General features: G+C 39.5%; 1 protein-coding gene across 12 annotated transcripts in view; it reads right to left on the bottom strand.

Moving 5' to 3' along the window:
* NTNG1 (netrin G1) overlaps positions 1 to 12,489 on the bottom strand; it is a 158,806-nt gene that overhangs the window by 44,946 nt on the left and 101,371 nt on the right. For all 12 annotated transcript variants that reach the window (XM_063344164.1, XM_063344175.1, XM_063344171.1 and 9 more), the window contains exon 5: positions 5,963 to 5,989. In XM_063344164.1, coding sequence (XP_063200234.1) covers positions 5,963 to 5,989 — 27 coding nt within the window. The remainder of the gene's footprint in view (positions 1 to 5,962; positions 5,990 to 12,489) is intronic.

The raw sequence follows: 12,489 nt of genomic DNA, 5'->3' as shown, positions 1-12,489 counted from the left end.
TTACTTATTTAATTTATAGTAACAATAAGGAACCCTAGTGAGAGACTCTAAGACGTATTTTAACTTTCCTTCAACTGCTATTTAAAACACAAAAAAAATTTTAAAAATTGCCAATGTAAGCTTAATGATTCTAGTAGAAGTCTGTGTTTCCAGTCATAGACAACTGGCCTTGCCACTGCCTGTTTTAAACCATGAGTAGTTAGGAGTAAATATCTATTCTAAAATATAGATGTCTGACGAGCGGAGTGGAGTTATATGCATGACAGTGGGTTTAGTTGCTAACTAGACAAAAAATTAGGAATGATAAAAAATAATACTCACTGAAATCAATGGCAGATTCAGTAACTGCTGGAGTAATTGGCTATGCTTAGATCAGATCAGGTTCCATCACTTATTGAAAAGATGACACTATCATTATTACAGCATTTCTATCTCATTAGGTCTGTTTGAAGTCATAATAACCTTCCTCACGTAAAATTTGCCTTTCAGCACTTTCATAACACTGCGAAATCTAAGTCATCAAAAGGGAAGAAATGCTGAAAAAAGTTCTGAAAAAAAAATCACCCCTTTATTTTATTAATTTATAAATACTCGGGCAATGTCAGGCAATCTTTTTTGGAGCAATGTAGGAAGTTTCATACCTGTTCCTTTGAAGAAAGGAGAATTCTGCATAAATGGGAAGATGTGGTTGTTTTATGGCAGCTCCTCAGCCATAACAGCTTTTATAACTGTTGGAAGAATTTAAATGCAATTAGTCCTTTATGTGTCCACTTGTTGTCTTAGAGTAAAAGAAAGTGATCTTTTTAGAGGTTTTAAAAAAAATAATCCAATGATCCAGCTCTGGAAACTTTTAGATACCAGAAAAAAATCCACTGATTTTAACAAACATGTTGGCTAATTCTCAAACTAATGAGGTCTGAGGGAGTATTCTTCAATTGTGAGTATTTCAACTAAAATATTAGCAAAAGTGCACAATGAATTCAAGTATCTTTGGAAGGAAATATTTAGATACTTTTTCATGACAAAAAAAAGTAAATTGTTCTGTTGATAGTTTGCAGGGTTTGTTCCTTTTTATTTTGATTGAGTCTGCTTTTTCCTACAAAGAAGCTGAAATTGGCTGGTTGACTAGGATTATTGTACAGTAATTCACAACTGATGAAGAACAGTAAATCAAGATCTTTTTTTAAAAATCATAATTCTGATTTGGAAACCTCATCCTTCCCTTATACTGTATGAAATAAACTGATTACACGTCTAAGGGACAGAAGGACAAACAGGAGAGGGTAAAATATAGAAGTGCATTTTTTCCTAGCAATTTCTCCCCAAGCTTTATAGATTTTTAAATCTATAAAGATTAGATTTTTAAACGTCTTTGTGGATCATGTCTGCTCTCTATAAACTTCCCTGAGTAACTGTAGCTAAACCTGCATATTGCAAGGGCAATGTGTGTTGCACGGGTACCATGGTACACATGGAAACGTTGATAACTTATTTTCTGTAGTGTCCTATCACTTGATTATTTATTAACGGTTAAAACAAAAATAACTGTGACCTAAGTAATTTCCCATCTATTACAGCAAATAAAAAAAAAACAAACAAAAAGCCACTGAAAAGACAATTTGACTGATACGCTGATTTTAACTAAGCCAAGATGATGAAGGTAAACTGGGATGAAGAATGAGAAACTACTAAAGTGTAAGTGGCCATGTCTACTAGGCTGGTGAGAATGGCTCTTCTTATCTGTTAAAATTGGTGGATCTGGCAAAACGAAAACTGAAAGAAAGGCTCCCCCAAATCCCACCCCAGCAGCACTGGGGGCTTCTGACCCTGCACGAGAACCCACCCCGCAAAGAGAGGGTTTCTGCTCGGCGCTCTGCTTACTGAACTTCAAGGGGGAAATCCTAGTTATTCACAAGAAAACTGGCTTCCGTAAGAACCCTACCAGGTAAATAAACTACTCACAATGTCTTTTATTTGGAATGTTACATTTCTTTCAGAGTCAGTGTTCAATTGAGTGCATTGTACCACAGAGGCTATCAGTTTTTTCTTTCAGCCCGGTAATGTTTTAATAGAATGGAAAATCTAGTTGTTAAAGTGAAAAATTCTGAGTGCTTCAAAGTATTAAAGGAGGGAAAACAAATACTGTTACTGGCTTATTATTATAATCAGTTATTTAGATAAGGTGATTGCCTCAGACTAGGAGCCTGATTAACTCTATTATTTATTAAAAAGTCAGATTAGGATGAAATTGAATTGAAATGAGAACATTTGGCCACTATGTCCAAAATAATATATATAGTCTGAAGACAATATTTAAATGTTGTAAGGAGATAAACATCTTAATGGTCTCTCAACAAGCGCTCTCTGTAAAACTTGACCTCAAATAATAATAGAAAAGTAACGTGCAACCTAGTTATGTATGTTTATCTCCTACTGACACATGTGGGTGTTGTGTATATTGTCTAGTCCAGAGCCTGGCATGGTGTAATGGCTTTGATCCCAGGGCTGTAAATTTAATGAGAGAACTTCTCAGTTAGAGCAAGGGGCAAAATCAGGTCCAAAACACTTTGCGTTGTTATAAAAAAGAAAAAAAAATCCACTAGTATTTGCTCTCACAACCTTTTAAGATATATATTTACCGCATTAAATTTTCATAACAAATATGTAAACCAAATAAAGCTACGCTCATCCTGGCACTATTTTAGTTCCAGAAAAATATGTACTAGAACTTTCAAGGTTAAGAAAACAATAAAATAAAAGAGTGCCCATTCAGTCTTTTTTTTTAAACTTTTGTGTCTTGCATTTGTTATCATTAAAAAAAAAAGAAAGTTCTCTTAATTTGAAATTGGCTATAAAGAAAAACAAAACCATAGAGAACAAAGCAGAAAATACCATTTGATTATTGTGATTGCATCTTGCACTTGGGTGCACGGTCTGTCTCTAAACTCTGACTCATCTGCCACCAGCAGGCTCGAAGGTGATAATCACCCACACATAGCTATTTGCACATCGTGTCTATCCTATCCTGTATCTAATTATACCCTTTATAACAAACTGTTTAGCATAATTAGTGGAGTTAGGTTTTACAGGAATAAAGATAAAAGCTATAGTTTAGAAGATTCAACTTTTTGAAGGCATACACGTAGATTAGTAACTTTGGTATTTGGTCACAATAATGAACATTTTGATGCATTGGTCTGTGTAAAATTGTACAATTATTATTTTAGCAAGTAAAATAAAGTAGTTTTCAGAATAATTACATACTGTATATAAGCATTGCTTAAAATTATGAAATGGTTTTGGGACTCATTAATTGCTAACACTTTCACCAGTATTTTTCCAGACATGGCTGAAAAATGCTGAAAGGGCCAGCATTGGAATCAAGAATGCTGGAAATGACCAGAGAACCTATTATTTGACTGATAGACAACAGCAGGTACACATGACCTTAATGGGAAAGCTCTGATTTTTGTTTTGTAACTTTTTTTCTTCTAGATGATCAGAAAGGATGTTTACTTAATGACCACTCTTTCTTTGTGTTCAAACTTTAACAATGAGCTGCTTTAATACAAGATCCTTTGAGGCAGAAAAGGAATAGAGAATGATACATATATGTGCACACGGGTAAATCTTTTTCTTTGCTTTCATCCCAGTCTTAAAAGTGTTAAATGAACATGACTTGCAGTGGCATCTTCTTTGTATATTGGCAGTTCACTCCTCATAACTCCCCGCCCCAACCCCATCCTCCTGATATACTAGGAAAATCCTGAAGCACACAAAAGCCAATGCCCCCCCGTCAGAGTTTGCTGCCAGGCAAAATGAAACCCAAACTCTGTCTCCTGAAAGTAACTTCCTGTCCCCAGATGGGGAAAAACTCTGCTGATATTAACACAAACATTGTATTAGCATAGACAAAAGAAGAAATCATGCAGAATCCATTAAAGCAGCCACAACTAATTAATCTTGTTTGGTTTTATGTGTTAATTGTACTTCTGTTAAATTCTCTTACAGAGCAGCATAAATTTATGGGTTCTATCCTTGTTTAACGATTAATTCTGCTATTTCTATTTTACAGGAAAGATGTTGAGAACATTGTGCAAGTGGAACTACTTTCCCCCTGAGCTATTTAAGAAAAAACACACGAAAAAACCAAGCAGAGTATCAGTATTTACTTGTGGTCATGAAGAGATGCTCATGCTTCATCCTTTCCAGGTAGGCAAAGAAATTTGTTCAATTCTACCACATATGACTCCAAGACATTTACAGCAGATTAAAGATAAAGCATAGACTTGCAGAAACTCTTGTATTTCCTATGGAATGCTAAACAGAATTTTCTCCATTTGTAATAGATAAACTGTACTAATCACCCCAGTGTAAAATACAAAGAGGTCAACAATGCATCCTTTCAGGTCACCATTGTTTAAAAGGTATTTGAGTTTCCCTATTAAGTTTTTGAAGGCCAACATCTGCTGATGCTCAGAAATGGTAGATGTGGTGACGAAGGCTGTATGGAGTGTGAAGTGAAAACACAACCATATAGTCCATGCAACACAGTATTAAGAAACTATAGCACAACCAAACTCCAAAGAGCTATTTTCCCATTCATCCCATTTCTGTTATTAATGGCGGGAATATTCCTGAGAACGGCAACATAAACTTCTCTTTCATTTAGTTCATTTTTTTGGTTATAAAATACATGCATAAACACAAGGTTTTGAAAATAGCGTAGCACTACACATTTGCAGTCATGCAAATGCCAAAGGAGATACTGCAGCGGGAAAATTATATTATTAAGATTAAGGCGTTCATTCACACGCTATTGTCATTGATGCTGTTTCACTATTTAGAGCTGCAAAACAGATGCCATGGCACTCAGCTGTAAACGCTGCTCTCATTTGCAAGGAGGCTACTTTTGCTGGCATTTAACTTGCCGTCTAGAGCTTAACAAATCAGCGCCATTCATGAGCTTAAGCAAACGGAGCCGATTTATAAATTGTCAGGCCTGACCCTGCATCATAAGAAGCGGGGCAGTTTTTTTTCAGTTGGATATCAGGTATGGCAAATGGCATTTCACTGCTGCGATATTTTATCGTTGTGATAGTCCTGCGTCGCACAAGTTGTGCCTAAAGCCTCTGCCAGGCTGAGGCTGTGGGGAATATCTTTCAGTCAGCCCCAGCAGGCTCCCACCTCTACCTGCCTGCTTTATTTGTAACCGGCTAACGTGTCGTGCCTGTGTGCACTTCGCCGCCGCGGAACTCAGCTAGGGATGCACAGCTGAGCTACTGGGCACTTAGTCCCTTCACGGGTTTTATTGAATTAATCATCTATTTCATTGATACACTAGTTCTTTACACAGCAGTGTTATGGTTTTGGTATAGTTTAAGTGTTAATATTTTGGTGCTTTAATTGCCTAGAGGAAAGCAGGTTTTTGTGAAGGAACACAATTCTGTTTGGAGTAAAGCCCACTTCAAAGGCCGCTGGAGTTAATGCAAAGATTCCAGCAGATATCTGGCATTTGCTTAGCTACTTCATAAAAATGAAAACTCTTCCATTTATGAACTGTTCCATTTGCTCTTCAAATTTACGCACACACATACCCTCATGAAAATTAATACACTTCTCTGTTATTAGCAAACATTTTTTTTTTTTTTTGAAAAGATACTCCACGAGTATTTTCTGCGGAACAGTGTGTTAATCCTCTGTATAATACTCAGTTTTCCAACACTCAGTTTTCATCCGCTGATCAGAACTCATCAGAAAACCTGTGGCTGAAGGCAGGTGTGTTGTCAGGAGTGACCTTCTCCCTGACCACGTTAATGCAACAGAGCAAAGGCCAATACGGAGCCTCTGCACTATGGAGCACATTTTCAGAGAAACACTATCTACAACAGAAAGGGATGTTGGGAAATTAGATCCAAGAAGCTCAATGACAATGCAAAACAATACTGGTTTTATTACTTACTACCAATACTGGAAATACTGGGTATACCTGCAGGGAAATAAAACACAAAAAAGTATAGTTAGCTGTTTGCTGTAGTTGCCTGAGCTATTACATCTAAGATTCTTAAAACAATTTTCAGAATATTATTTCAATACATAGTTACACCCAAGCGATTGCCAATATGTACCCAGCCCTTTATAAATGCAGAGTCTAGATTTTTCCGTACAAGGCTGCAGGGACCACTAAAATGTATTGACAGATGGGTATTTCTGGGACCTACACCAGCTCTCTGAACTTCATGAATTTGTTCAGAACAATTTTGTATTTCAACTAACCAGCCATTAGGTTTAATGCTCTAGATAAAAATATCAGTCATGCATGTATTATGCAGATCTAGGAGAATAATTTAAGCAAGGGATAGATGCATTGCTAACTGCTTTGGCCAGCTGCTTAAATCAGTTGATACCTTCTGTTGCATTAACTGTATATAGCTATTTTTTTCCTCTTTTACCTGATGGTTATCTAAATTAAGCTATGGAAAAGAAATGTAATTGACCGAAACAATCTAATGCATTAGGTTGGTCATATCGACTAAGCCTCTCATTGATTTTTTTTTTTCTTTTTTTTTTTCCCTCCTGCTTTCATTTCAATTCCTAAGCTGAATTAATGCAAGGAAACCGTTCCAGAGGCAGGTGAGATCTATCAGAAGAGGTGGGGCTGCTGAGGAGTAAAACTCCTCTGCCGGATTAGCAGTGCAGGATCTCCTGCTGCATGACGCAGTCCCAACACGCCGCCTGTTGTCAGGTCTGCCCTGAAAGGTCTGTACCACAAAAATACGGACATGAAACCTTTTCTGAAATGCCATTTTCTTTAGAATAAATGGCATTGCTAACGGCACTATTGCTAGTCTCTTGGGTTAAAGTCACAAATTACACATCAGTATTTAAATCCTGGATATTTGCATCCTCTCAGTTAAATACAGTTTGTCTTTTCTAAGTTTTATTGACTTTTGATGGCATGCATTTCACTGCAGAAATCTGTCTGTTTCTCCATTAAACATCTGCTATACTTCTTTCAACATCTATCTTGAGGTTGTGTCTTACTCAGAGATGGCATGGACCTCATTCTGCAATTAAGCAAACTGGAGCGCGAAGGAATGTCTTGGGGATAAACAACATCCACTGTAAGCGAGGTTGCGGAGTCAAGCTGGGAACATTTCTAACACGTGGCATGGCTCAGACAACGCCAAAGTAATTACATTCACAGAATAGCGACCATAAACAGATCATTTGTGTTTCACCACATCAGTCCTGGGGCGCCTGTCAGAGTTGCAGCTCTCGGGTTTCATTTCCTTTGGAACCTGCGGTCTGGCAGGGTGCTGGGCACCGCGCTGGAGACAGCACCTGCCGCGAACTGAGCCCCACGCTCAGATGTTGTTTGCAAACTTAATTGTTTCTACTTCTGCCGAGATTAATGTGTATTTTCCCAAATTTTAGAATCATGAGGTTTTAAAAGCTACATAAAAATATCATCATAATAGAAAAATGCTGTTATAGTTCTAAAAGTACCAAAAAGTGCTTTTTTTTCAGTTAAGATAATGTAAGAGAACTTCTATCCCTTTGTCTTAAATGTCAAAAAGGCAATCAATTTTCAAATAATTTTCCCCGAAGTTTCCATAGCAGCTTGTTTACATTTTTGCAAGTCATTGTAGCTGTTTTAAATTAGCAGCGTTCGTCTTCCTTTATAAACTGATGGAACCTGCACAAATATTAGATAAAATACAGATCCTGCGTTCTCGCACTCACACTTCCACTGTGAAATGGTATTTGTATTTCTTCTGGGTGTACTCCCCCGCCTGGCACCGCTCGCACTCCCACACGCACATACAAATATTCCTTCGGCTCCCTCCTGAACAGATTGTAGCAAAGGGAGAGGTTTTCCTGCAAGTCCGCTCTTCTCATTTTTACTGTATTTCAAAATTTTCAATGAATTCATAGTGATAAATGCTTCCTGGGCAGAGAATAATGAAAACAAGATGCCTGCTAGCCTGAAGGGCTCTGTCTTGACCTTGCGAAGTTGTCTTCAGGTTCTCTTTGAAAAGCTCTTTTTCTCCTGCCGTACAGAGTTTCTGGGTTGGGGTGAACTTCTGTAACCAGCTTGATTTTTGTAATAGCAGGTATCCCCGCGTGTGGTGACTGGCCTTGATAGTGCACTACTTTATGCCCTTTCTGCTAAAGAGAGTGAGAATGGCACACCTAAGTTTGTCTGGAAAAGAGCTGGTTATGTAGGGCCACAAAGCGGATCCATTAACACTCTGTGAAAACCGCACATATGATGGGGAAGTTATTCTTAGTTGGAGCGTTTGCATGAGATCTGGAGTTACATATTGAGGCTCGCTCTTGAATTCAGCTGAGCTGTATTTGGTGCAAGGCCCTGAGTAATGCGGCCCAGGAGGTGGGATTCTGCCTCTCCCTCCCTGCCAACCTGGAGGTATGTGGGGGCCCAACAGCATGGCTCCTGCCGTGGCACCACTGCTGGGGACACCAACAGGCTGCGGGGACTCATCCCACCGCTGCCGGCCCTTTGGATGGAAACCGGTACGTTATGGGATGTGGATCATTTCCAGTCAGCCCTGTATTGAAATCTGTGAGTACTCTGCAGCAGTGAAATGGTGTGAACAGGTTAGAGAGAGAGATGAAGAGTCATGATGCACAACTCTATTCAGCTAGACATACAGAGTAAATTAAACCAAGTGACTGCATTTGTTAAACCAAAGCAATGTTCAGCCTAAATTGTGTTCCAGTTGAAATCACTGGGATGGTTATTAATGGTTTTATAATAGTTTTATAGTGAGGAAACAGGGAGTAAAGCATGCAATGAAAGTTCAGGGTAGCTACTGCCCCCGAAATGGCAGACATTGCAGAAGAAAGTCCCTAATACTGTTTATTATTTTTCACTTAACTTGAGGGTAGTGGTTTGGTATATTACATATTCACTGTAAGTGCATCTAAATATACATGCATTACTTGAGAGAAAAAATCTGGTGATTTCCTTTCATACGATATTCTGCATCTGCCCTGTAATTTTCTCATTTCCCCTTTTTCCAGAAACGGGTTGGTTTAGCTATAAGCTACCAGGGAGCTGACTATTGAGTGGAGAAAAAAGCAAATCAGATGCTAGCAAACAAAGCAAGTTTTTGATTTCTTCTGTAGTTTGTGTCAGTGTGAAATCCATACCACAAAGGAAGAGCATCAAGCTTTCGGTGAGATGGGCCACATTGCTGCTTCCAGTCTCAGGCCATACCCTGAGCTCATGCTGTGGGTCGTACCCTGCGGTCCCCCTTATCACCTCCATCCTCAATGCCTGTGTGCACGTCCCACCAGCAGCGCCATTAATGCAGCCAGGCTGCATCTCTTCCCGGGCAGGGAGTACATGTGGGATGAAGGAATTATTGTGTCAACTCAGTCTTGGCTACCGTCTTTTCCATGGGCTTCTCTGCCTCTTCTCCATCACAAGGTGAACATGTACCTGCCGTACGACGGGGAGCCAGGGACAGGCTCCTGCTGCTATCAGAACACTACACCCCACTTACAGCTCACTGACGTTCAGGGAAAGTGTCACCAAGAGCTCAGTGAATTATCCAGGTGAGGTGCATACAGCCCAGAGACTGAGAATTAAGACTGCCTCCAAGGAAGCCATGGCAAGGTATGATAGTAAATAATGCAGTGCAAGTTTGGATTCATATTAATTGCTGATCAAAGCTGTGTGAGCGCTTTTCTGACAAAAGAGATGTCCTTGTAATTGCACTATACACCGCACATTTTAACTCTTCAACGGGAATAAAATACAGAGCTGTATTCCACAGCAAGGAGTCAGAGCAGGGCTGTTAATGCCACATCTGATCTGATTCTTGCTAGAATATCTGTGCTGCAGCATGACGGCACTCCCTGCAGTCAGTCTTTTTGCCTTTTGCAACTCCTGCACTGAGGCATGACTGCAGTGTCAGATCCTCGGCCTCCATTTCAGAAGTTCTAAATTCTCTAGTAATTTAAAGCCCTGAGAAGCTGGAGGAACCTAGCACCTTGTAATCCCTCAAAGGCAGTGATTGTTATGATCATAGGAGTAAACTTTTCGTGTATTCAGCCAAAGGACCATACACAGTGAAAGACACAATTCTCAGGAAATTTCATATGTGTTTCATTGCCAAGAGCCCTAGAATTCCTGCTACTGTTAATTTTGCAGTTGCTCGCTCTGTAGAGATTGAAAATGTTTCAATTCCCAGAAAAAGAACTACTTAGGCGAAGTTTGTTATCCTCCACCTCTGCTTTCCCAAGCAACACTGCCACAAATACATGGTACAGAGAAAATATATAGTTATTCATTTATGGGGTAATGTCTTTTAAAATTCGGACTTCTTCTCATGATGTTTTAGTGACTCCAAACCAGTATTGAAAACTCTGTCTAGGAAACTCCCAGTGAGATCAACAGATTTTTTTCAAGTAATCATAATTTATTGATAGAATATTAGATATTAGAAAGTTCAAAAAGCCCAAAACTCAGACTATTTTTAGAACTTTGTGTATCTTATAACAGACACTTTGCCTTCCCGTACTGCTGCGTAAGGAGTGGAACCCTCTTTCATTGCTCCTCTTCAATGCGTACAGCAGAAACAGAGTTGTTGGAAACCAGTGATGGATGGAAGCAATTAATTTCCCAGCAGCAGATGCCACCATAACCAGCACAAACAACCAACTCAGCAGGGTCACAAAAGAAGGTAGAGTGCTTGAAGAATAATTTTTCAAGCCCCATTTTAAAAAAATACAGCTCATGTTATTTATAGTGCATGGGCTTTTAGGTATGCACCTGCAATGTTTTGCTGGCCATTCTACTGAATACCTAGTTGGAGGGAAGTTAATCATTTGCAGCTTTTCCTGACACTTCTGTCTTCCTGAATGCTCTTGATACACTACAGTTTTTCCCCCACCACCAAGTTTCCCAGCCTGACACAGCTTTTGTGTGACATCTTCCTGTGGCTTTACATTTTCTGAAAGCTTCATGAGCCAAAATTAATGTGTAAATAGGAACAATAAGAAGCTTAGCTGTTTTGTAACTTATTATTGCATTTGTGTCTTCCCTTTTTGCTATGAAAGATGTTATCAAAATCATTGAAGAGTATTTTACGTCTTAAGCAGGGGTGTCCCATTCCTTCACGCCAAGATCATGTGCGATCATCTCCTCTACCTCAGTCATGAAGTGGGCACTGGAAAGCGCCTTCCAGTTGTTTGGGGAAATGGACACTGTCTACTTTAGGACTCTTCTTTGACAGGACAGCAGGATGTGTGATCTTTTGAGTTACAGGGACACATGCTACTCGGATTCCTGAATAGAAAGCCTGCCATCACACAGCCTCTTGGCCAACTTCATTTACACCGGTCCTTCAAGACGGCTTTGTGTCAGCAAATATTCATGCGGAAAACTACAAACACAGATGAGGGTAATCAGTGCAATACTTCAAGTGCCATATTTTTTGCCAGAAACCGTTTCTGTGGCAGCTGTGCCGCAGTGATGCCTCATAAGTCTTTCCCCATTCAGGGAGGATTAAGGCCGTGCTGCTGAGACAGAAGCTGTACTGTCAGAGGGGGACACACTGCAGGAGAAATTCAGTAAAGTGATTGAGACTATCTGCCTAACTGTTGACTGAAAAGAACCACCAAAGTTCCCCGTGTTCGGGTCGATCCTTTGTTTCACGTTGAACTGCGAATTAGGAGAGTCGTGTAACAGCTGGGAGGCGGTTTTCGCCGAGTGTCAAGCACTTCTGGTACAGGTTATTGGTTGTGGGGGGACTGACAAAAAGCGAGTAGGTTTTGATGGATGGCAGCCCAGCACAGTCTTAGACAGCTCGCTCCGATGGAGCAAAGAACATAAGTGCCAAAGATGATCTAAACAACAGAGGAAGAAAAGGGCTAGTGCTGTCAGACACACACGACCAGTGAGGAGAAAAGCTATCTTGTAATATCAAGTATAGAGAAATGCAATAAGTTCACTCTGAGTGTCAAAACGTATTGCAGAACAAACTATCCATAGAATGTGGCAGCACAAGGGAATAAATGTAATCACAAAATAGTCAATAAGATAGAGGGAAAATATAAAATAAATGCTATGCGGGAGACAAATGCGGAAATATTGTTAGTGCCAGTAAACAACAGAGTACTCCGTGTCTTTCACAAGCAAAGCAGGGAAAAAATGTTTTGCGGTCTCCTGAAAAACTCATGTTGACTTAAAATGAGAAGGATACAGAAAATAGCTTTACATCAAGGTTTAGGCTACGGCTGGAATATAACCTAGCATGGTCTTGTCTTTCATGAGCTGTAGCTTGAAAAGGTATAAGGTCTTACTGGCCACAAAAAAAATGGCAGAAGTAGAACAGTGGAAACATCAGAAGTTCCAGCTGGGAAGGATCTGAAAATGGAAGTTAGACTTCTTGTTGAATCTGAGCAAACTTCCCCAATTCAGACAATCTCAAGAAAAAGGATCTTTTTATTTTGTGT

The sequence above is a fragment of the Chroicocephalus ridibundus genome, chromosome 8 (genome assembly GCF_963924245.1).
Source record: "Chroicocephalus ridibundus chromosome 8, bChrRid1.1, whole genome shotgun sequence".
Taxonomy (NCBI): Eukaryota; Metazoa; Chordata; class Aves; order Charadriiformes; family Laridae; genus Chroicocephalus; species Chroicocephalus ridibundus.
Note: the sequence above shows the minus strand (reverse complement) of the source record. Positions and strands in the feature narration are given on the sequence as shown.